We start from the raw sequence: 25,759 nt of genomic DNA, 5'->3' as shown, positions 1-25,759 counted from the left end.
CAGAGCACTGGATGAACCCCTGAAAAAAGAAGTTTACAGAAATTCTTCCCTGTGAGGGTGGTGAGGCCCTGGCCCAGGCTGCCCAGAGAAGCTGTGGCTGCCCCCTCCCTGGCAGGGTTCAAGGCCAGGTTGGACGGGGCTTTGAGGACCCTGGGCTAGTGGAAGGGGTCCCTGTCCGTGGAAGGGAGGTTGGAACGAGATGGTCTGTAAGGTCCCTTCCAACCCAAACCGTTCTGTGATTCTATGAAAGGTTTTGGGAAAGTTTCACAAAACTTGGTGTGCGTGTATTTATACGTGTGTTGTGATTACTAATTTCTACGTTGATATGAGATCCGAATACCCAAATCTCAATATAACTAATTAAAATACTGCTTTTTAAAATAATCTCTTGGGAACACTCAAATGGAAGGATCTGACTTGCTTTCCACGCAAGCAGTAGATATATACAGCTACTGATGTTAAAAATGATGCCTTATAGTCTCCATCTCAAACCTGAGGTCACCTTTTGCCCGATTAAGGGAAAAGCCACTCGGTTTCTAAGCTCTGCTACCACAGTCACCCCTCTTTAAAGAGCCTAAACAACTGTGTGATGTGTACAAAGTCACTGGCAAACCAAGACTCTTCACAGACCAACAATCTGTATTTCAGATTTTTTCCCCACCTAGAAAGAAACATCCTTGACCAACCCAGCGGCAATGATTTCTAGAAGTAACTCCTCCCTACTCACTGCCCTTGGGCTTTCGATATTTTGATCTATCTCAAGCACACGTGGGTTTCCAAGCTTGTCTGTACCTGTAGGCAAGGGTGCAGGTGTCCTTGTACTCCTGGAGCTTCACACACACCATGTTGAGGAACTGATCCGAATAGGCGCTCAAGTCATGCATCAGGTTCATCAGGTCTTGGACGGTCTTCTCCACAATTACCGTGCTCTGGAAAAGAAAGAAAAGCACAAGTAGCAATAGTGGTTCAGCAGGTGTCTTAATGTCAGTCTTCCCATGTTTTGCTAATTAGTGTCACAGATGCAACTGTACAGCTGATGCTCCCCGACGCTGAGCAGATGCTGGAGCAGTCCATGCCACTGAGTGACACACAGCAGAACGAACGAGGAACAAGAAGAAACCTCGCAAGAAATGAAGAGGGGTGGCTTCGGGGTTTGAATATCGGGTCGGAAAGTTTTGATTTAGAGCCAGTGGCTGAGGACCAGCCAAGCTTACCAGGTCTTTCCTTCACTAGATGAAACCTCAAAACGTAAAAGCACGGTTTTTAGAGGAAGCAGGTACGTGCAGCTCCGCTCAGCTCCACTTCGACTTGCAAACCCCGAGGGTTTCAGCCTGACCAAGAACTCGGGACTCCCAGATCGCAGACTACCCTAAAGACCCGGGATGTCACCCTCCGCTCCCATTCGCACAAGCTGCACGCGTAGGGCACAGGCTGTCTGCTGGAGGCTGAGGTTGAAGTAGCACCTCGCAAACCTTCTGCCACCCCAAGCAGCGTGTTACAATCACAGGAAGGACGGGGCAAATCTGCATCCAGAAAATGCTGCTCCACGTCCCATCGATAAGCAAGTCTGGACAGCCTGCAGGAGAAGGTACTGGAACATCTGATAACTTCCAAGATTTAAACAGCTCCGTATGAATTTGGGGATCTGTGGGGCACCCCAAGGTGACACAGAATCACAGAATGTTCGCGGTTGGAAGGGACCTCTGTGGGTCATCTAGTCCAAGTTCCAACCAAGTTCAGACTTGACACAGTCTGTATTTAGAACATTGCCGGCTGTATTTAGTTTGGTTGCTAAAAACAAGACAGCAGGAAGGTTATCAAAGTCCCAGGTTGATATAAATGGAATTAGTATTAGGCTTGGTGGAGTGAAGGGTTATTCCTGTGCTACGTGCAAAGGCAAAGAAGGAGACTGAAGAATTTGGGAGCCCTAGTTTGTCTGAGAAATTGTGGACCCACATTATACGGGGGGGGGGAACCCCAGAGACCTGGAGAAAGCTGCATCAAGGTTGAATTTAGCCCTTTCTCTGCGTTGATCAGGACGTGAAGAGGAGTGAGTGACTCAGTGGTTTGCAGAGCAAAATCTCATCAAACCCCAAATCATCGTTTCCGCCACATCCCCGCAAGCCCAACTTCCGTCTCTCTATTGATTTCCAGATTACAGTGCGGCAGCATCGCCCTGCTCCACGATCCTGCTCCTCCAGAGCAGCCCTGTGAGTGGCAGGAATTGATTCTGCTCCGCTACCTGTCCCTGATTTGGTAAAAAAAGGCGTCTGCAAACCTCATCCTCATTCAGAGCACGCGTGACTCCTTCGCATGTGGGGCTCTCGGTGAAGGCTCAGTCACCGCCTGCGCAGCTCCTGAGACGCCCTTGGCTCACAACTGTACTCGGAGTGAAAAAAAACCCCTTGTCTTTGGTTGCTCTTGTATCTTATTAAGCTTGCTCTTAAGCAAATCACAGGAATTAACTGATCTTTCATATTGTAATTAGCGACAATTCGGGATCATTATGTCCAAACAAAAATGTAGTCTGGCGTAGCTGCCTCTCAGATGCTCTTCTTTATTCTGCTTCTCCTGTTAGTACAAGTATCTGTGTTTTAATAAATATTCAATCCCACCCTGGGCTTGATGCGCACGGAGGAGAACAACCAAGCCTAAAGGACTTGCAACCCAGAGTCATCACAAGCAAATGGAGCAGACAGCCGCGTGGCGAGGCTGCAGCAGCCACGGGTGCTGCCTGCACACCCACGGGCTCCGAGGTGTGAGCACAGCTCATTAGCTGCCGGATTCGGCCGTTGCCCAGGCTCTTTGCTATCCCCGCTCAGCTGCTGGCGTGCCAGGTTGATACCGGCAAGGGCAAACGGAGTCTAGTTGGAGGCCTGTAGGTGGTGGGGTTCCTCAGGGCTCAGTACTCGGCCCAGTGTTGTTCCACTTTTCCATCAATGACCTGCATGAAGGGACAGAGTGTACCCTCAGCAATTTTGCTGATGACACCAAACTTGGAGCAGTGGTGGATACACTGGGAGGCTGTGCCGCCGTTCAGCGAGACATGGACAGGCTGGAGAGATGGGCAGAGAGGAACCTGATGAACTTCAAAAAGGGCAAGGGCAGAGCCCTGCACCTGGGAAGGAACAACCCCAGGCACCAGTACAGGCTGGGGCTGACCTGCTGGAGAACAGCTCTGCGGAGAGGGACTGGGAGTGCTGGGGGACGACAGGTTAACCATGAGCCAGCAGCGTGCCCTGGCTGCCAAGAAGACCAATGGGATCCTGGGGTGCATTGAGTGTGGCCAGCAGGTCGAGGGAGGTTCTCCTCCCCCTCTACTCTGCCCTGGGGAGGCCCCATCTGCAGTGCTGTGTCCAGTTCTGGGCTCCCCAGTTCAAGAAAGATGAGGAGCTACTGGAGAGAGTCCAGCGCAGGGCTGCGAGGATGAGGAGGGGACTGGAGCATCTCTCCTACGAGGAGAGGCTGAGGGAGCTGGGCTTATTCAGCCTGGAGAAGAGAAGGCTGAAAGGGCACCTTAGAAATGTCTATAAATATCTGCAGGGTGGGTGTCAGGAGAATGGGGCCAGACTCTTTCCAGTGGTGCCCAGCGACAGGACAAGGCGCAATAGGCACAAACTGAAGCAGAGGAAGTTTCAGCTGAACATGAGGAAGAACTTCTTCACTCTGAGGGTGACGGAGCCCTGGCACAGGCTGCCCAGAGGGGCTGTGGAGTCTCCTTCTCTGGAGATATTCAAGACCCACCTGGACAAGGTCCTGTGCAGCCTGCTCTGGGTGACCCTGCTTCAGCAGGGGGTTGGACTGGGTGATCCCCAGAGGTCCCTTCCAACCCCGAACATTCTGTGATTCTGTGTTTAGAAGAATCTACCCAAATCCCACTAAAATGGGAGACCAATCTGGCATCTTTCCCTTGAGAGTAAACTCAAATCCGCGTACGCTGGGTTGAGAAATGCGATGGGAAAATTATCTAGTAATCTGGGGAAAGGAGATCCATCGGATCCACCGGGCTAGAATTAGGGCCCAATCACACCTCCACTGCATTTGGGCTGGTGAAGGAGCTGCTTTCCTTCAACCTTCAAGCCCCAATGACCACAACCAGCGCACGGGGGTTATGCAGTGGTGCTTCACTTTGCGTCTCCATGCTTAAAGGTGCTCCCCTGGCCAGTGTTTGTCCGTCAGCAGAGGCAAAGGCGACTCTCCAACCTGCTGATGTGAGCCACAAGAACATCCCTGACTGCAGAAAAAGAAAACACAGAAGTTGCTGGGCAACTTCAATCCAAACCCAAGTCTCCTTCTGGGGGCTGATCCTGATCGTTAGAGGTGACACATTAAAGTTAACACACAGGGAAGAAAAAAAATTCAAAAAATCCTTTCTAACTCATGTAGCATTCTGGAAAACAAAAGCAATTTTTCTCCTCTTTGCATGGATAATCATACTTTTCATTTTCCACTGGTGAGCGGTGGGTGGGATCTTCAGCTGACCCACGCTATTTACTGATCCGTCTCTGCTTACCAGGGGAAGGATCTGTCCTTCCAGCATCTGCGTGTACTTCACGGGCTGGATGTGCAACCACACGAAGAGGAATCAAACCTGGTCTCAATCCACCCTATTTCTATTTCTTTACCTAACTCAACATTTGAGGCAACAGCTTAAAAATCCAAAGAGGGCATGTTAAAAGAGAAGGTATTGCTGGTTTCTACGCAGATTCTCCCACTTACCTTCTCCTCTCTACTACATTAAAATCACAGCCAAGCTCCTGCCAGTATCTTGATTTTAGAATAAGATCTTTTGATTTAAAGGAAGTACAAAGCTACTCGCACGACTTAAAAAAATAAAAGAAAGAAAAAAAGGCGATTACCATATGAAAGAAGACAGTCCCAGATACGTAATGGCTATTTTTCTGTAACATTTTAACCTTTTCCAAAGCAATCCTGACACATCTGCATGTGTCTCTGGGGATGTGGTGTATTAGGATGCATTAGGCCACGTTAAGATCGCTGGATTCGTTAGCTGGGCCGGCGCAGGATCTTCTGAAACTCCGCGCGAGAAAATGAAAGGCAGCGCATGTATTATCAGAGAGTTACAATCCAGTTGCCTCTAACCCATCTGGATTCATTAACAGCAAATGGGTATGATCAAAGCATAATTTGATGGCACGGCACTTCAGTGGAGCCTTTTAAAAAAACCCACACTAACAAGGAAACTCGTCCGCAGAACAATCTTCATCTCCTCGCACCTGAAAACGCCGCGTGGTGCTGCATCCTAACACCGCGCCCAGGGTCCCCTTCATTACTCCCACGGCACCTGGGGGTGAAGGTTTCAAAAGAGTCTTCAGGCTACTGAGAATAAAAAGAAATTCCTTCTTGTGACCTCATGTCCATTAGCTACCGTCGAGGTAATCGGATAAAACAGAGCAGCACCAATTGTTATTAACAACCACCAGTCTTATTTTTAACGTATTTCGCAAACATTTATCGTTATTCCTCAATGCAGTCCTTATCCTCAGTCGTACTGAAGCTTCAGACAAGGTACAGCAGCTCCAGGGCAGGTATAATTTGCACTCCGACCGTGGGGCTTCCACCAGCCCAGAGTGATGGAGCACAAGCAGACCCAGAGGTATTCTCCCAATAATCCTGTTGGGATTATAGACCCGTGCAACCCCACCGAAGTACTTAAAATGACTGAATTTGTCTATGGCAAGAGAGCACTCGCTCTAAAACGATGCAGGAATGCTTCTAAGGGTCCCTTAAAATGCAGTTTCAGGACCATAAAGCTGGTTCCTCAACGATTCCCCGACACGCAGAAGTTCAAAACAACAGGTCAAGCCTACACAAACCTTCAGCTTTTCAATCTGTCATTTTGTTTTCTCTAACTTCTTGGTGAGGAGCACAAGATTAGACGAACATTCTCCACTCCGAGTATTTTCTCTGCAGAAAGCGCAGCTTCTCCCATGCCCGCTCACTTGCTTCATCTTCTTGGGGGAAGAAGGCAAAGATGGGAATCTACCTGCGCAGGGATGTCTTCACCATGCGATGGACTCTTGAAAACACAACAGATGGAGGAAGAGACCCTGCCTCTGGAAAGGTTGTCCATGATGAGGATATTACAGAATCACAGAATGGTGGGGGTTGGAAGGGACCTCTGTGGGTCACCCAGTCCAACCCCCCTGCTGAAGCAGGGTCTCCCAGAGCAGGCTGCATAGGACCTTGTCCTGGTGGGTCTTGAATATCTCCAGAGAAGGAGACTCCACAGCCCCTCTGGGCAGCCTGTTCCAGTGCTCCGTCACCCTCAGAGGGAAGAAGTTCTTCCTCGGGTTCAGCTGGAACTTCCTGTGCTTCTTTGTGCCCGTTGCCCCTTGTCCTGTCGCTGGGCACCACTGGAAAGAGTCTGGCCCCATCCTCCTGACACCCACCCTGAAGATATTTAGAGGCATTTCTAAGGTGCCCTCTCAGCCTTCTCTTCTTCAGGCTAAAAGGCTAAAAGGTCAGACCCGATGTTCTCCTGAGTTCCCTTCCAACCTGGGCCGGTCTATTCTATGACTCATTAATATTATGATTAATTTTATCAGGACATTTCCAGAGACTAACGGGGTTTCAGCAGCCGTGGGAGCTTCGCCAAAATCACACCCAAGGCTCTAAAATCAGAAACCCAGCCCGCCCAAGCTGCCTCCCCGGCCCGTGCCCCCGCCTGCTGTCCTGCCTCCCCCTGCGCTCCGACCCACGATGCTCCACAGCATTCGGCTGCCAGTTGCAATTTGGTTTTTCTGCTGTCAATTAATAACGGGTTGTCACTCGGCAGGCGGGTGAAACGGAGCTCGGCAGCCATCTCCCAGCACGGGCTTCGCTTTGCCGGTGCTTCGCTTTACCAGCTGAGCTGCTCACGTACCTGGGCAGGCTCTCGTGAGCTGAGAAATATCGAGCGCTGTCGGCGCCCTGAAGGGCAATGGGAGACGGAGACAAAAAGCACAAATGCATTTACACCCTTTGCCCAAATTCCAGCAGTTTAACAAATACCTAGCGAGGCCGCTGAAATAACTATTCTCGTGTCTCCTTAGACGATAGGACGTGTTGGTGGAGCAGAGTTAGAGATGGAAACCATTCAGAACTGAAAACCAGGAGCTGGGGACCCAGCTCCCCCTGAATATTGAGATAAACTGGCTGTTTCAGCCTACTTGACATGTAAAAAACAGCTGATATGAGCCCTGTGGCTGGGGGAGCGGGCACGGGCTGGGCAGGAGGGCTGGGGGCTGCCCCAGCTCCATCACTGCCACATGGAGCCAAGCTGCACCCCTATGTCAGTATAGCAGCGCTGTGCTTACCCCCACTAAACCAGAAGAAAAAAACCCAACCCTGAACTTCCTGAAATATTGTTTTTTTTTTTTTTTTCAGCTAACAGAGGAAAGATGATAGTCTAAATTGTCTGGTTTACTGATTCGTGGTTATTTCACGCCGAGCGATAAGGGGGCTTTTCAATTTGTTTTCTTCTGCGGCATATCCAGGGTTTACAAAGGACTGGAGTTTTTAGTATGTATCAATTCAAATACGTGTTTAAATGCAAAAACTCTTCTTACCGGCTCAAAATCTGATAGCCTGCTTTTCTCATGCAGCGTGTTTTTTTCAGTAAAATTCATTATTCCAGTATCAGTTTTGCAGAATCCTGCCCGTTACTATGGTTATACTGCATCCTACTACAACTTTGCTTCTCAAATGCTCCCAACTCCGAGGGATATTTTTTTTTAAATGGTAACTCTGCCTGTTTCCCTGCAGGTGATACTCTTCTTTCTATGGGCTTTATTCTGAGAAGTCCTGAGTGCCTTCACCCCCACGGATGTGACCGGGAGCCCAGCATATGACGTGTTTGTCTCTCACCTCTAAATGTGATGCCGCAGCAGCCGAATGAGTGCACAAACCAGGTCTTGGCTGGCTTGTATTTATCTGGCACGCCGGGATCCAGAAAACACGTGCTCCAGTGAACTCCAATATTGATGAAGAGCAAAATGCACTTTTTTTTTTTTTTAAATGGATAACATGTACCATAAAACCTGCTTATTATTGCATTACCTTTGACCATGCAGAAGAAGTGTTTTCTTCCTCTGAAGACTATATTCATTATTTAGGATTTCACAGAGTCCACGGTTTGTGCCTCTATCAGACACGAAGTTAACATTAACTGTGGCCGTCCCGGCTGAAGTCCAGTAAGAGCGCAATCAATCACAACTCTTTAGAGCACAGAAAGAGCAGTCCACCACGAGTATTTTCAAACTACGCTCTGCAATGATTTAAAAACAAAGGTAAGTGATACTCATCGGCTCTGCAATTTAAACAAAAATCCGTCCAGTCTAAAAGCACACGTGCCTTTTCTGCACCGCGTGAGGCCAAATCCCAAAGCCGGGGAGGGCTGGAGAGGAGGCAGAAGGACTGTGGGTAGGGCTGGATTGGATTTTTCATCATATTATTCATCCAAATTTGAGACAGGCTTTTGCTCCAGCTTGTGCTTCACAGCGAGGAGAAGTCTTCTTAGAAAGATTTCCCCAAATTTCTGATGAAACCGAGTCCCTTCTGACAGCATCACGGGTCAGAATGGGCCAACATCCACCTTCAGGCTCTCTCACATCATGTAGGACCTGGACTTCACATCTGGGTTGCAGTTCAGCTCTTCTTCACTACCCTTAGCGACAGCTGCAGGCTGATGCTCTCTCATGTACAATACCACAGCTCATTCGTCCCACCAGAAACCAATTTTGCCACCATCAAGACAGAACGATTTGACTAGATAACTACATATGAAAAGCTTTTTCCAACGAGAAATGCTCCGTTCAACTGCCTGCTCTACGTAGCCCCGGTGAACTGGACTTGATGACTATCATAACACTTCTCCTGTTCAGACATTTGTCTAGAAAAAGGAAAAAAACCCTTTCCTTTTCGACCTCCTGAATGCCTATGATATCAGAAGTTGTTTCAAGCTCCTTATTTATTTTATTTAAAACTTCTAAACCAGCCATAACGAGACCCAGCAGATGGGAGCTGAAGCTGGATCATACCCGAGCCGAAACGAGCTACATGTTTTTTAACAGCGAAGGTAATTAACCACACGAGCAGCTTGCGTGTGCTGGATCCTCCGTCTCCGCAAGGCTCTGAATCAAGCACAGGTGCTTTTCTGAAAGATGAGCCGCATTCAGACCGGAGTTATGGCCTTGATGCAGGAATAACTGGGTGAACTTCCATGGCTCATGACACTGGAGATCAGATGCATTTATTCTGATTTTGAGCTCAAATACATTCCATGGCAAAAGATGCCCGAAGTATGCTTCAAAACTACTAGCCAAAGAAAACCACCTTGTCATCCCAGGAGCTCTGACACACAGGTATCTAAAAGCAGTGGCATTTTCTTCTCCAGAACTAGCAGTGCAAAATCTGTCCCCTCATAAGACACCGTAACTATTCAAATCTCCTAAATTCCCCACAAAATAGGAATTCTCCACTCATCAACTCTTAGCCAGTGTCCAGGAGCTTGCCAGCGTGCCAAGAAAGTCATCGGATTCAGTGGGTCCATCCTGCTGCAGATGGTCCATCCTCCTGCAGATGGTCCATCAGCAGAAGCCACTGAACATCCCCTGCCAAGGTGGTTCTCACCTCTGAAAACGCCGCTGTAAATCACAGCTACGGCACTGGCAGTATCTGCTTGAGGAGATGTCTTTCGATAGTCTTCAAACAAACAAACCTGCATCCCTGACACCGAGCAGGCTGCTAACTCAGCGTTGTCACAAGCTTGAAAAGCAGGCAATAGAAAAGTTAACACCTGGATAAGGATTTTCCTCCATTTATTCCCATTGCGCATCCACGCAGGCAGCGCAGGAGACGAGCAGGGAAGGAAAAAGGAGGCTGCGTACAGGGGAAAGTTTGCGACAGTCCGGTCTTCCAGCCTTTCGATGACTCTCCCGTCGGAGGCACTGGCACTTGAGACATTCAAATCCTCACGGAATGATACAGTCGTAACTGCATTAACACAGAATGCCGCTGCCTTGGCAGGGAGATGGACTGGATAACTTAATAGGTCTTTTGTATCTCTCACTTTCTCTGATCCTGCTGAGTTCTTTAGCTATTATTAAAGGCATTTTTTAAGGTATTTTAATTTACTTCTCTAAATGGATTCCCATTCATTCACTCCCACCAAGTGAATGTTGTCAGGGACATTAGCAGCATGATAAAATAGCTGGAGCTTCATGCTGGTTTTAATGTGTTACATACGCAAGAAAAGTCATTAGCTCTTACCCTTTAATATACCCTCTTTACTGCTGCATAACTGTTTATCACTCAAAAGTGCCAGGCAAAAGGCCACGCTCTTCCTTTATTAATCAATATACATTTGTGCAAGGCTGCAAGGAAAAGGAATAACATCCAGTTATTTCAAGCACGGTTTGTACGGCGGGAGCTGAAAAGCTCGTCCCTGACATTTTCAGCCCCCCCCCCCCCCAAATATTCCCAGAAGTGGCTCTTCTTGGGATTTTACACAGCTCTCCCAATTACAGGTAAACTCATGGCAAGGTGACGATTTATTTCTTGCGGACTGAGTGGCAGGTTTCTCTCTCCTTTGTAATATCTGCTCTAGAACATCATTAGCAGCTGCAACACGACACGAATGAACGCGGACCATGAAATTAATGATGCTCAGAAGTGGGCCATCAATTTTGGAAGCAGAGTGAACCTCTTTTTTTAATAAATGTTTTCATACAGCTAGCCCAGTTTGGAGAATAAGACTCATCTGTATCATTTTTATGAATATGTGCTCCGAGGTCTCTTTTCTTCAGTCTCAGAGCCTCAGCATTTAAAGCACACTTACTTATTAAAAATGCCTTGCTAGGGAGAGGGCATATGCATGCTCCAGGTGGAGGAGAGATGCTCCTGGAAAGACACAGCAACCACAACAAAGGCAGCCAGTGGATGAAAAAAACAAAAGCGATCGGAAAAACATAGATGGAGAATGGCTTAGCAGGACCAAGCCTCCAAAAGAAGACGATACCGCGCCCCTGGATTTATGCTGTGCATGTGGACACCAATGCAAAGACTGTAACTATGATCTAAAATCAACAAGAATTAATGAAAACGCAAAAGGTCGCTCGAAACAAAATGGCTGAATAAATACATGAGTGACATGTAAAGGCTTAACAGTTAACCCAGGCTGAGCTCCAAGCGCTAACCCAGGGTGAGCTTCTGGGATCAGCAAGAGGTCATTTCACTGAAATTACAAGACCATTTGTCAGATTTTGGAACCAGTGGCTAAAAGTCTCATTTGTAGGGCTAAACATCAACGTAGAGCGACAAGACCGATGTCAGTGGTGGGTTTCTAGAAGGCAACATCCAGCATAGGGGGGTGATCCTGAAAGACACAGGTCACTCACACCTCACCCGAGAGCATCGCAGTTCGCATTTCTGTCTCACTCTTCATTAACCCAACTATAATCAATGTGATTAAGAAGTCTGTATTTTCCAAAGCACTCCTTGTGAAACATGGGGAGAGAGCAGAGGTCCTCCAAGAAGGCCCAGCTCATTACAAGCGATGGATTCAATGCCCACTGAGACATTTAAAAGTATATGAAAATTGGCAGTTACATTTATTGTATTGGTTTCTGTGGCTTGACTTTTTAAGCCAGCAGTGATGAAAATACACTTAAATCACAAGGACGGTGTATGCCTCCTTTTTCCAGAGGCAGCTGCAAAAAACAGTAGACTGACTCAGTCTCATTTCAGCATCCTCAACGCCTTAAAAAAGCCTTTTTTTCCCTAAACAATAGTTTCGGGTTCATCTGTAAATGATTATTCTCTAAATGTAGGAATTAGAAAGTAAAGGAATCTCAAATATTCCAAAATGCTTTTAAAGCTCACCTCCCAGCAGCTAACTTCAGATGGATTTCTGCCACTCCACGCCTGTATTTTTGCTAAAACCCTTACTGCATTGGTTTTGTTGAGGACTTGTTGCCATGCGTATTGTAGCCCTGTGCACGCAGGGCTGGACATCACCATTGACAGCTGTGATTGATGGGCCACATCAACAGCCACCAGCTCCCAGAGAGCTGCCCTCAGGTTGGAGCTATTGGATTCTGCAGGGCTAACGTTGATCTTCATTTTAAAAGAAAGAAAAAAAAAAGATATAAGAGAAATTTATACCCCAACGCACACAAACAAAGACTGCCAGGGACGGCTGGAGTATGAATACTTGGTTTCACAGCAACTTCTGAAGTTTCAAATTTGGGTTACCCCAATAGAATGGGCAAAATCTACGCCTTTTCAACATCTCCGCTAGAAAAGACCAGTGCTGAAATGCTTATTTATAGACAAAACAGACCTCTGCCTGTCTCAGTGGTTAGGAAACCAATAGCAAGGAGTGACATTTTTCTCCCAGACCATTCAATCAGCAGAAGGACTTGAACTTGGATGTCCTATTGCACAGCCCAATGCTCTAACCACCAGACTCGCCAGGACAGGAGAGATGTCGGACTCCCCAACCCCTTTTTCCTTTACTTCCAAAGGATTTCAACCAAATACGTATTTCAACCAACCATGCTGGTATGGAGAAACTACAATACAAGTCAGCAAGAAAATACCTTCCAACCACCTCCAGACATAATATTAGGAGAGCTGAGGTCTTCTCAGAACACCTTCCCCTGCTCTTCCTCCCAGGTACAAATCAGTAAGTAAAAAGCAAAGCCACTAAGAAATGAGACCCAATATGCTCACGGTAAAAATTAACACACATATATGTCTACACACACAAAGAGAAACCAAATATCCTTAGTCTTGCAAAACCTTAATTTTATAAAACCCTTGGCATGATGTAGAGCTTCCTAAGTTGGAAACTACAAAAGGCTCAGTTGTCTCTTCTGCAAAAGGAAGCAGAGAAATTAAAAGCTCTATCGTTTCATTTATTCTCTTTGTTGACTTTTCTGCATTTGCTCTTGCGGCGGGAGCAGCGTTTGATTGACCAATTTAAGGACAACTCAGGGTGCCCTCGCACAGCACTGGAGTCCGGCGCCAGCCCAACTGGGAAGACGCAGCATTAAGCGCTCTGCCCAAAAAGCACTGAGAGCAGAAAACTCCTACGCTGCACGTGACAATATCACTTGTGATGTATTCATTAAATTAAGCCTTATGTTCTACACATCAAAGACTGAGGAGATCACAGTTCTGTCCCTGGATGTCCCCAAAGGATTATTTTGAAATTCCTCATGCACAGAGATTGTGAGCAGCTCTCTCCAAGCATCCGACAGCTTGTATTAACATTGCATTAATCAAAACTGAGTGACCACTTAAAACCCCTGGAGATCCACATCTGACAAACTCTTCTGCTCAGGAGATGGGAGAACAGGCAACACCAGCCTTTGATTCTCGCAAAGAGAAGTAGCAATTACGATCAGACTCGCGGGCTGGGTGCAAAATGTAAACACTTTTACCAGACTGTTTTCTCCTGGCTGAACAAAGCCACTTGCCTCTTCTCGATTCAGACCCCACCTGATGGTGGGTCCAACCGTGGGACCATTTCGGAAGCAGAACGCTTCCAAGCGTGAGCCATGATGTGAGGATGGAAACCGAGAAAGCCTTATTCATGTCCCACACTTTCTGGGAAGCAGCGATGAGTCTGGAAAACGCCATTAGGCTGCAAGGCACTCTCCCTTTCAGACTGACCATCTCCAGTTGGAAAGGCTGGCCAGGCCAGCTTAAACCAGTGTGGAAATGGGAGCACTGGGCTCCCCAGTCCAAGAAAGATGAAGAGCTACTGGAGAGAGTCCAGCGGAGGGCTACAAGGATGGTGAGGGGAATGGAGCATCTCCCCTATGAGGAGAGGTTGAGGGAGCTGGGCTTGTTCAGCCTGAAGAAGAGAAGGCTGCGAGGGGACCTTATAAATGCCTACAAATATCTTCAGGGTGGGTGTCAGGAGGATGGGGCCAAGCTCTTTCCAGTGGTGCCCAGTGACAGGACAAGGGGCAATGGGCACAAACTGAGGCACAGGAAGTTCCGTCTGAACATGAGGAAGAACTTCTTCCCTCTGAGGGTGACAGAGCCCTGGAACAGGCTGCCCAGGGAGGTTGTGGAGTCTCCTTCTCTGGAGATATTCAAGACCCGCCTGGACAAGATCCTGTGCAGCCTGCTGTAGGTGACCCTGCTTCGGCAGGAGGGTTGGACTAGATGACCCACAGAGGTCCCTTCCAACCCCTACTATTCTGTGATTCTGTGATTATGTTTGCAGAGGATCTCATTGCTGGGGCACAGCCACCACCCAAGCAACGTTCACCATCCTATTCGCATGAAGAGGGACAGAAAAAGAGAAAACCTCTCACAGAGTCTCATAACACCTTTCCACGTAAAGCAAGGTCTGGATGGGGGCCAAGCTCTGCGATAAAGATCTGTGTTAGGAGCCAGCTGCTCCGCTTGCCTGGCACTGTGAAGTCAAATGTCGTGTGTGGAGGAACGGTCCTACAGACAAACCCTGATTTACACATGTCAGGAGAACCCTTACTCGGTCCCACTTTCTCCTCTCCCCCTTTCACAACCGCAATGTCCATGTTGACCAGACCCCAGCTACGGTGCTACGGTATTTTACCACTATCTGCCTACAGACCTCTACAAAAACCCCCCAAACCAAACCAAACTCAAAGCAAAAAAAGTATTCTGTTGCACTTCACAGTTTCCCACGCTACGTGACAGATACTTCCACCCTTTATGAGCTCCCTGCAAAGCGCAAAGAGAACTAAAGAAACTACTCAGCAGTTTCGCAGCCATCTGCTCGCATCTCGGGATCTCCCTCGCAGCAACGAAACGCCAAGCCCTGCGCCACCGCAAAATCCCGCTGCCAAAATGCGGCAAAAGAGCAGTACAAAAAGAAGTTGTCTTTTCCCCTAAATCACATCCTGGGGGGAGGGGGAGATGAAATTGGGAAATGAAAGACCCACTGGGTCGGCTCATTAGGAGAGATGTCTGATAACAGCGGAGACGCCGTTGCTCAATCCCCAGCCAGAGCGGGGAGAGCAGTAATGAGCAGTCCCGCTCAGCAAATGGGCTGGATGATACCATAGATCTTCCCTTCCCATCTCTAACTGGTGTATCATTTCCTGACAGCCCCATCTCCCCTTCCGAGCAGATGGCTCCCTACAGTACATCTTTAAGAGACCTCCCAGGCAGTTATGGATGGCAGAGAATGAGCATTTTGTTTTATCGCTTGCTCATACGTTATTTTCCCCATGCTAATGACAGTCAAGTTATTGTCCTGTGAATAAATCCATTTAGGCCTCGAAATGTTGGCTGCAAGTGAGAAGGAGAGGGAGCAGAGGAAGCCAAACTTGGCACCAGCAGAGCACAGATACAGTCATCCACAAAACATTCATCTATTAACCAAACAGCAGCATTTCCAAACCCAGCAGGGTCACAGCGGAGCCCTGCTGGGAAACAGAAATTAACTCCGAATGGAGATAATTTGTCTCTTGAATGTTGTCATATTTGCAAGATCTCCCTGGCAATGCCGCGCTGCTAAGAGGAGCGATATTCCCGACAAGTGAACCAGATGAAATGCAAGCTTTATCGGGAAGCCAGGTGGCACTCAAGATTGCTCGGGCCGTCTTTCTGCCTCCGGGAGCAGCGCCTGGCATGCAAAGAGAGCGGAGGAGAAATTCCTCTCCGACATCAAGACGTGGTTGCAATTAAAAGCAGCAGATCTGATTCAGTTCCACGCAGAAGGAGAAAATTAAAGTAGCTCAGTTACTACAGGGCTACTACTCGGCTACCGCTTGCTTGGTTTTTTGTTTCATTCCTATGTAGAAGAAACGTTTTTCTTCTCATCCAGAAAAAAACGTGGCTGGGCATGATGGGGAACACGCATTGACCGTGCTGACGCAGTGAAAGTGTTGAAGAAATGGGACAGTCATCCCGTGTAGAGTTTGTAGAGGGCAGGGGGCAGTTTGACATTCAAAAAATATAAGTATTTCTGGAAAGCAAAGAGTCATTTTAAATATTAAGTGCTTAAAAGGGGAGATACGTTACTGCAGCACGGGGTCAATCCATATTTATGCATCTTCCACTCCAGCAGCACTAAGCAGGCTGATGAATGTGGCTATATAATCTCTCCAAAAGGAATTTCCTTAACTCCCCCCAAGTGAAGAGCCCACTAAACACCCTTGAGAAATTCCAGGGTTTTTGGCCAAGCTGTATTCACAAGCTTTCTTCTCTCCGCAGAATCACTGCCTGTTGCCACAGAGCACCCTGCCTCAAAAAGGGAGGAAATTCTCCTGAAATGTCCAACCGTGAGAGCAGTCAGGTCAAGCTCTGTGTTTAAAGAAACCAACCCCACACCCGTGTTGGCAAATGTTGCAACTTCCATGTCAAGAGAAGACAAAAACTGGAAGATCAGACCTGGATGGCACCTTTTTCTACTGCAAGACTTCTCCTAAAAACCACCAGCGTGGCCTTCACGGGCTGCAAAGACGGCCTCACAACTGGCTTTTGGCAGTGAAGGGTGCTCTGATGGTGGACCTCACAGTAACACCTCGGTAAAAAATTGCTCCATCGCCACTTTTCAGCCAGCCTGAGAACGCCTGTGCCCCGCATTAGTTCAGCATCTTGATGGACAACCATGAATTCAATCAAGTAGCGCAAGCGATACAGCACAACTTCTGTTGCCCTGCCCATACAGTCTCCTTGTCCATGATTAGGGGGTGTCACGTCTGATCTAAATGTCCTTTCTCACTCTCTCTTGTTTCCAAGCTGTGAGCATGGTGAGCAGAGAGCTGGTTCAGTGCAGACAGCAAAGCCTACGCGGTGCTGCCCAACCCCGCTCGGCAGCACAGGCAGAAGGAGAAGAGGCACAGCACATCCGTCACCCCGTGTCCGATAAATCTCTTCCTCGCCCCTGTGCCCCATTCACCCACGAGTCATCTCACTCGTCAACACACCTTCAGCTTGAGGAATTCAAAGGCGGAGAGTGTTTGCTGATAGACCTCAAGGAACAAAAGTAGCGGAGGTCAAGTGCTCAAGGTGATCCTGAGGAGTTCAGTTATCACAAAAATAAAGCATTATTGAATCTGGAAGTCTTTCCAAACCATGGTTGCTAAGACCACACTTTGTGACCAAGAAGTTGGAAATGGCTTAAAACAAGGCTGAGTCCTTTAAAAAACAGCTCAATTTTCTGCTAAATACCTATAGGCCTCTGAAAAGGTTTTGATGGTCCACTCCTTAAGAAAAAATTACTAAAATTAAGTCCCAGAGCAAGACTCAAAGTTTTGGGTGAAAAACTGGCCAAGAGACAGCCAAAATCTGAACATGAGGAAGAATTTCTTCCCTCTGAGGGTGATGGAGCCCTGGAACAGGCTGCCCAGGGAGGTTGTGGAGTCTCCTTCTCTGGAGATATTCCAGACCCGCCTGGACGCGGTGCTGTGCAGCCTGCTCTGGGTGACCCTGCTTCGGCAGGGGGGTTGGACTGGGTGACCCCAGAGGTCCCTTCCAACCCCTACCATTCTGTGATTCTGTGAAAATCATTGCCACTGCAAGTGTCCCATTCTCAACTGAAGAAGATTGTCTTAAGCCCCTGTATCAAATCAAACGTGTTGTTTAATTTACTCATCACTGAGCTGCAGAAGGGCTGAGTAGCTCTGAGCAGACGCATTGGCGGATGACTCCGAGTTACCCACACCGCTGCAGCTCCAAAGCAGAGACGGCAGAGTTCAGGTGGACAAAACTCAGCGGCCTGCATGATAAACAGCCTTGAGTATTACTACTGCTTGGAATCAGAGGAAGAGTAAAGCACTAAGGCAGTCTAACTACGTAGCCTTCAATGGGAGCTATGGGGAATGAAAGCCTGGCTGCTTTGAAGACAGACTTCGTATGTTTATGAAAAGCAGATTAGAAGATGCTGTGCACCTGATGGCAGGGACCAGGACTTCATGACCCGAGGGGCTGCTCAGCGCTGTGCTTCTAAATCCATCCTAGGGAGAAAAAAATCAGACTATTTTCACACCTCGCTGGGCTCTAAATCAATTACTGGCGATTCAAAACCCAAACAAGCCAACAGTTTTGATTCGACGCGTAACGAGCGCTTAGAATTGATGGGAGCGCGTGATTGGATTCGGCGACGGGGGGCATCGGGGAGGCACGGGTTTCGGCCACATTCATAACGGGGCTGACCGTCTACACACCTATCGAGGCAATCCAGAGCCGTCAGACTTCGTGGGATTTGGAAAGGACATTGCAGGCAGCGTTTCGGGATCCAGCTGAACTATCAGAGACCATGATGAAGCCTAACGAAGAGGGAAGATACCCTGCAGTCTATTTTATTTATTTATCTTTTACAGCAGGCTCCAACAGCACTTCTTGCTGACCGTTCCCAGGATGGAAGGGAAGACTGGGTAAGTCTGGTAGCTTTTATGTTCCCCGAATTTCTACATCTAGAAAGGAGTCAAAGCATGGACAGCATCTTTACAGCACCACGTTTGCCACACAACTATTTCTGCTGTCCAAGCCATGGGGGACAAATTAAAAAAATCACCTCATAAAAGTTCAGAGGCTGAAGAGGAGTGAGCAGGAGGACTCAAATCTGAGAACTTTCAACACAGGATGTACAAACGACCTGCTTTTCTGAGGAGCCCAGTGACCTCCTCCCACCAAGGCAGGTAGAAGTGCAGATCCCATCATCTTCTGGGGCTTTGAGAGATGAGATGATGGATTAAAATCACAATGGCTCAAACACTTCCTCCACTCCACTCGATGGCACGCTCTAACGATATCTCATTTACCTGTGAATCCACTCCCAAACCTTCACAGCACCCCACATCATATACCAAGGTAAAATGAGATCAGGGTACATCTGCTCGAAAATATCCTGAAGACTAGAGGTATTCAGCAACTGATTCACCAGCGGGTCAGACACCCTCCCCTTTCCAGCAACAGCCATTGAAGGCACAGGGCAGATGGCTGGAGGCAGTAACTCGCTCAGCCATGTCATTTTAATTTGCTGTCACGTGTTTATCAGAGCTTTCAGCAGATGAAACTGTATCCTGGGCTGCATCAAGAGAAGCGTGGCCAGCAGGTCGAGGGAGGAATTTCTGCCCCTTTACTCCGCTCTCCTGAGACCCCACCTGGAGTCCTGCGTCCAGCTCTGGAGACCCCAACAGAAGAAGGACATGGATGTGTTGGAGTAGGGCCAGAGGAGGGCCACAAAGATGATCCGAGGGCTGGAGCACCTCTCCTACGAGGACAGGCTGAGGGAGTTGGGGCTGTTCAGCCTGGAGAAGAGAAGGCTTCGGGGTGACCTTAGGGCAGCTGCCAGTGCCTGAAGGGGCCTGCAGGAAGGATGGAGAGGGGCTTTTCACAGGGTGTGCAGTGATAGGATAAGGGGGAATGGCTCTAAACTAAAAGAGGGCAGATTTCGATTAGATATTAGGAAGAAATTCTTCCCCATGACGGTGGTGAGGCCCTGGCCCAGGTTGCCCAGAGAAGCTGTGGCTGCCCCCTCCCTGGCAGTGTTCAAGGCCAGGTTGGATGGAGCTCTGAGCAACCTGGTCTGGTGGAAGATGTCCCTGCTGATGGCAGGTCCCAAACCATTCTATGATTCTATGATTCTAAGACACTGGCCCAATCTGCACTATCATAAGCGATACTGAATTTTAAAATTCACAGGAGGGAATATATGAGAATATAAGACATGCTTTCTTCTGAATAACGTCAGCTTGATAGAAAATGTGAGAACAACCACAAGGAAGCTCTGCTGAGGTATGATTACAGTGGGCAGACACCACTGCTGCGGGAAACGCCCCCGGCTGAGTAGGCTTTCTAAAAGATCAAGAAAGAAAGGAGAAGAAAGCCCATAAGCATCAATCTGATAGGATTACAGCTTGCCAGATTTTTTTTTTACCCTTTCTCATTACCCCACGCCAGCGGGGGATGCGGGGCCAGGCAGGCAGGTGGGCGATTTCATTGCTGGGGCCCAGTCCCACACCGGCCAGGCTCTCTGCCAGCTTCTCAGCGATGCTCGATCTGCTCCAAGAAGCCAGAACGTGGTTTTGTGTCCCCTCAAGTCCTCACAAACATACTCCCTTCAGCTCTGAGGACACCTTGGGTGATACTGGGTCCCCCTTGGAGATGAGTGGTTATCCTACCTCCCAGGGAGAACTCTGGGCTGCTCCTTCTGTCGCATTATTTGAGCCATGCGGCAATGCAAGAAACACTCTGGGGAAACGCAAACAGAACCCGCATCAGATGCTCTTTAAAATCTTTTTCTAATAAAATCGAAAGAATTGAAAACAAAACGTTATCGTCTCACACAAACCCATTGTCAACAGTTTCATAAAATACGTGTTTTCTAACAGCTGCACCTAAATTTCACCAACGTGTGAATAAATACATGAAATAATAATCACTCTGAACAACACCATTCCGAAAACCCAACTCTGTCATTCTGGGTTACCCAAAATGCAGCCCCATTAGCTACGATGGATTCAATCTTCTTTTGGCGATGTGTTGGACTTCAAGGTGAAGGATGTATAGGAGACCCAGAAATCTCATTATCAAATGAATGTGGATGCAAGTGCTCATGAAAATATGATTATAAATGTGCCTTGGGCAAACCTCTGCTTGGCATGCACTACCAGAATCATGTACCTTTGCCTGCCAACGCACCTTAGTCCTGAGCTACAGATCTTCAACCGTTGGAGCCTTAAGTTGTCCCAATACACATCGATTTAGAGTCGAAGCGCCGCATCTTCCCTTGCCTTGCCTGCCCAGGGTACCAGCACCCAGCCCCGAGCATCCCCAGCACTCTGCCAGCAGGTTTTTAAAATTGCAATTTAATAACGCCCTCACAGTAGATGTCACTTAGGGCGCTGGAGGATTTCTTTTTGCTTAAAGTACCTTTTTTTGGGAAACTTTCAACAGGAAGGTTTTTGAGCCATCCCTGGAATTTCCTTATCATAGGGAAGACTCCAATGGCCACATCGTGAACAGGGCTGCAATCAGGCACTTCTACAAATACACAGACCCTTCCCTTCTCTCCCCTAAACTGAAACCATGGCCTTGCAGCCTCTCCTCTCTGTTCCATAAACCACGCAGCCCTATGGCCACCACCGACACACACGTCCCTTCCCATTTCCCCATGCTGGCGACACGCAAAGCCGCTTGCGAACGCTGGAAACGGGACAAACCCTGATGTTTGCCTTTGCAGACCTCCTCAGCTAAGGAAAATTCAGTGAGCAATCGCGGAGTAAACTCTGAAGAACGGAAGTGAGGGTTTCACCTGGTGGTGTGACCCCACGTATCGTGCCCAGAACCAATTTATAAAAGTCACCTAAGAAAAATGTTGCTAATCCATTCACAGCAAAATACACGCAAGGTCCCAAAAGGGTCAGCGGAAAGCACGTTTTCATTGACCAGTTTCCACCAGTGTTACCTAAATATTCCCACCATCCATTTAGTAATTTGCTGTGCCAAAGGATATCTGCGTTAGAGGACAGCAGAAGAGAGATTTAAGCGTTTTCCTGCAGTGAGCTGGAAACATAAACGTATTTTAAAACGCTGTTGCGTTTTGTTCCTACAGCAGCTCTCTAAAATTGACTGAAAAATGCAATTGCAGTATTCAAGTTTTCTCTGCTCCTTCTGTTTTCGTTTTCCTAAGAGCGCGGTACACAAAAATACACCAGGAAGGATTCTGGAGGCTTCACGCGACCATAAACTGACGCGGAAGCGAAGAGAGAGTTGATACGGACAGATATCTGATTGAAAATAACAGGTCACAGAAGCAAAAAACACATTAAATTGTGACTTGGATGCTAGTTTTACCATGATCAAGGTGCTTAAAAACGGACCGCTCCCGCTTTATTATGCAATTAAACGAAAAAATAATGTGGGGGCATGAACCAGCTCTCGTAATAAATGATCTTTAAGTTTAATTATTGGAAGGATATAGGTCCAGCAAGCAGCTGTGGACTTGCCGTTGTCTGACACGTGTTCAGCGAGGTGGAAGGTGAGGCAGGGAAGAGGCCTTGGACAGCTAATGGTATGTTCTGGAGGTGATGTCCTCATTGAAAGTCCACCCGCAGATGGCTGTCAGCTCCCAAATACCACCCTTCACTCCTGCCTCTGGAATTTTTCCTCTGTTCCTCCCCATCACCTGTGGATGTCAACCTCCAAAAGCGAAGATCTAAGGACAGAGCCACAAACTTCTGCCACAACTTTTTTTCCTGTGTTAGACCTCATCTACACTGACCTGCTCCATGAAGCCACCACCAGAATATCAACTGAACTAAACTCAGCTCCTTTTTCCCAGCAATGCATGCAACCCTAAGCCAGCACCTTGAATCAGATGCAAAAAACCCCAGACAAGCTGATTTTGACCCAAGCTTGTATGACAAATTCAGTTGTCCAGCCGCTCTGTAAATATCTGCTCCATGCCTGGAACAGCTTCCTCGGCCAGACAAGCTCTGCTCCCTCCCAGCCACTACACTGCTGCCTGCTTTTGTGTTGTGTCCTCCTCTGGCATCAACACTAAACTTAAATGTGTCACTTATCTATCTCCAGTATAATTATTTCAGGATTTTTATGATTTCTTAAGCACAGAAAACCCTCCACTGGCCAACCAGGTCTTCCCCACCTTCATTCAAATCTCATAGAAACATAGAATCACAGGTTTGAAAAGACCTCTAGGATCATCAAGTCCAACCATCCACCCAACACCACCATGCCTGCTAAACCACGTCCTCAAGTGCCACATCTACTCGTTTTTTGAACCCCTCCAGGGAGGGGGACTCCCCCACCGCCCTGGGCAGCCTGGTCCAATGCCCGACCGCTCTTTCAGGAAGGAAATTTTTCCTAATATCCAATCCAAACCTCCCCTGACGCCACTTGAAGCCATATCCCTCTTCAACCCTTGCGCTACCACCATGCCCTGCAAGAAACCGATGCAACTAAAGAAGGCAAGTAAGGAATAATCTATAAATAACCTTGAATTATGGCATGGCTGCAAGTTATAACCGGTCACTGGGGCTTCAGGGGAGGAAAAGGGGAAGGGAAGAGGCAACGATGTACCACCTCCCGCAAAAGCAAGTGGTCAAGTACAGATCTGGCACTGGTAGCTGGGCTTGGTGTGGATGGTAGCACCTAGTGGAGATAGACTGGATTTAAAAAAGAGTATTTCCTTGAGGCCACCCTCCACCTTCAAGAGCTGTTTGATTATTAAAAGCAAAGCAAAAGAGCAAGGGCAAGAGAATAAATCTAGAAGAAAAACCCGAAGCCTGTCAAGAAGCCTGTTTTTCACCACTGTAGTAAACTCACAGGGAGATGCTCCCCCGTCATTATTTCATTACATCAAGTTTAACACTTGCTAACCTATTAGAAGAAAAACATATAACATACTTTTCCTCATCAGAGGGAAAACAACCTCTCTCATTACCTAAACATGGCTCAGCGCCAAACGATACAGGGAGGAAACGCACTTTAAAAGAAGAAAGCCAAGCTGACACCCACGTAACGATACCGAAAGAGGAGTCTGGGGGAGCAGCCCGGGGGAAAGGCACATTGCACAGAAGAGAGGGGGGCTCAAACCAGCCCACCAGCGAGTATTTGGAGAAGAAGATCTCAAGGGGGTTCAAACCCTCACGTCTCCTCCAACGACAACCTGCCAATACCATCAGCACCCGTTTTCCCTCTTCCTTCCTCCACCGTTCAGAGCTCATTGCCTTGGGACTCAAGCTCAGGTTGCCATAAACAAAGAAATAAGTAAGAGAAAATATATAGATGTATGTATTTTAGACCATTCTTGGAAGGCTGCAGTTCTGGCAGCATTGTCTGATTCCTGCCCCAAAGTTTTCCCTTCTGATTCACGTATACAGGAGTTGGAGCACTAACTTCGCTGCAGATTATCAAAGGATTTTGCTTTCTCTGCTCCATTAGGGCAATTTCTTTTCTTTTTTCTTTTTTTTTTTTTTAATGCTGATAAAAACATGTCAGATGAAAAACAACGTTCAGCAAAACAAAAGTGAAGGTGCCGATAAATGCCTTCCTCGCTTCAAGGCTGGATCGCTTAATGTTTGAGAGCTCTTATCCCCATTATATCGAAAATGGAGTTTATTTTTGGAGTTCACATCTTTCCAGACACTCCAACATACCTGCCTGAGCATATCAACTCCCGGGTTAAACGTGCTGCAGTAGCTCACTGCCAAATCAACATTTTGATTTGGAAAGCCTTTCTCTCCTTTTCCAAACTTCAACCAGCTCTTCCTTGTATCTCCAGTGCCATGGTCCTGGTGAATTGTTAATGTAAAAATTAGCAGGACTTGTTCCCCCTTGCGTGAAACCTGCCTTGATGGAAAGCAGCTCTTCTGGCCGCTCTTCAGCCCAGCTGTGAAACGCAACGCCGGATGCCGTTAGGAGATGCTCGGCCCGCATTACCGGTTTGAGGCCGCGACACAGAAACTTCCATGTGCATTTATGTACACAGAGGCAATTCATTTCAATTAAACGAGATTTTGTTGGCTTGACGAACCATGCAAGTATTGCCAAATTATTTTTAAGAACCTAAAAGACCAAGTAAGCGCCGACACCTTCCAGCTATTTGTTGATTTAAACTCAACAGCGAGCAGATCCTGCTTGCCTGAGTCCATTTGTCACGGATATTCTCTCCCTGATCTAACAGCAGGTTCTTATTTTGAGAGCATCAGCTGCTTAATCTTAACCTGTCCTCTCTTTTCCTCTCTTTTTCTTTTTGGATAGGTCAGACTACAGTCTCTGCTTTGCGGCGTGGCGATTGCTGTAAGTCCCGTTCCTTGTCCCTTCCAGTGGTTATTGGCAGACGGTTCATAGGAAGGGCTAAAAAGCATCATCATGGCCAGAAGCATTTGATGTCCTCTGAGCGAGGACATTTCTTAAACGTAGCACGGTTCACTGATTTGGTCAGGCAATGATATTTAGGAAGCCATAGGCATACTCCCAACTCTGCTGGTCACTCTTTGGCTGCCCTTTGGTTGACTCTAAGAAACCCACCCAACATCCACACTCTCGTTGTTGTACAAACTCTTCTACTTGTAAAAGGAAGATAATTCGCCTATCTTTCTAAAGCATGTGGCTACTTCCCAAGCCCTACCAAAGTGAGAAATATCATTATTTTTATTATTTGCTTTATCACTCTTCCTTGAGTTCAGACCGAGCACTAAAGATGAAGTCCGGATGATCATAGAATCATAGAAAGTTTTGGGTCAGAAGGGACCCCTAGAGATCATCTAGTCCAACCCCTCCACAGCGAGCAGGGACACCGCTGACTAGATCAGGTTGCTCAGAGCCCTGTCCAACCTGGTCTGGAATGTTTCCAGGGATGGGGCCTCCACTGCCTCTCTGGGCAACCCGTTCCAGTGTTTCACCACCCTCATTGTAAAGAATTTCTTCCTTATATCTAGCCTAAACCTACCCTGTTTTAGTTTAAAACCATTACCCCTGATGTTCTGGCTGCTTCTATGCATGCTCCTGCGGGTTGTGATTGGATCTACAAACTAGAAAACAAGCACATCTCGTGCATAAAATCACAGAATCACAGAATCACAGAATAGTAGGGGTTGGAAGGGACCTCTGTGGGTCATCTAGTCCAACCCCCCTGCCGAAGCAGGGTCACCTACAGTAGGCTGCACAGGATCTTGTCCAGGCGGGTCTTGAATATCTCCAGAGAAGGAGACTCCACAACCTCCCTGGGCAGCCTGTTCCAGGGCTCCGTCACCCTCAGAGGGAAGAAGTTCTTCCTCAT

At 47.7% G+C, this 25,759-nt stretch overlaps 1 protein-coding gene across 1 annotated transcript in view; it reads right to left on the bottom strand.

Moving 5' to 3' along the window:
* Positions 1-25,759, bottom strand: part of EXOC4 (exocyst complex component 4) — a 481,096-nt gene that overhangs the window by 87,501 nt on the left and 367,836 nt on the right. The window contains exon 12 of the mRNA XM_075429015.1: positions 793-929. Coding sequence (XP_075285130.1) covers positions 793-929 — 137 coding nt within the window. The remainder of the gene's footprint in view (positions 1-792; positions 930-25,759) is intronic.

This window comes from Opisthocomus hoazin, chromosome 8 (genome assembly GCF_030867145.1).
Source record: "Opisthocomus hoazin isolate bOpiHoa1 chromosome 8, bOpiHoa1.hap1, whole genome shotgun sequence".
NCBI lineage: Eukaryota > Metazoa > Chordata > Aves > Opisthocomiformes > Opisthocomidae > Opisthocomus > Opisthocomus hoazin.
This window is presented reverse-complemented; position numbering and strand designations above follow the sequence as displayed.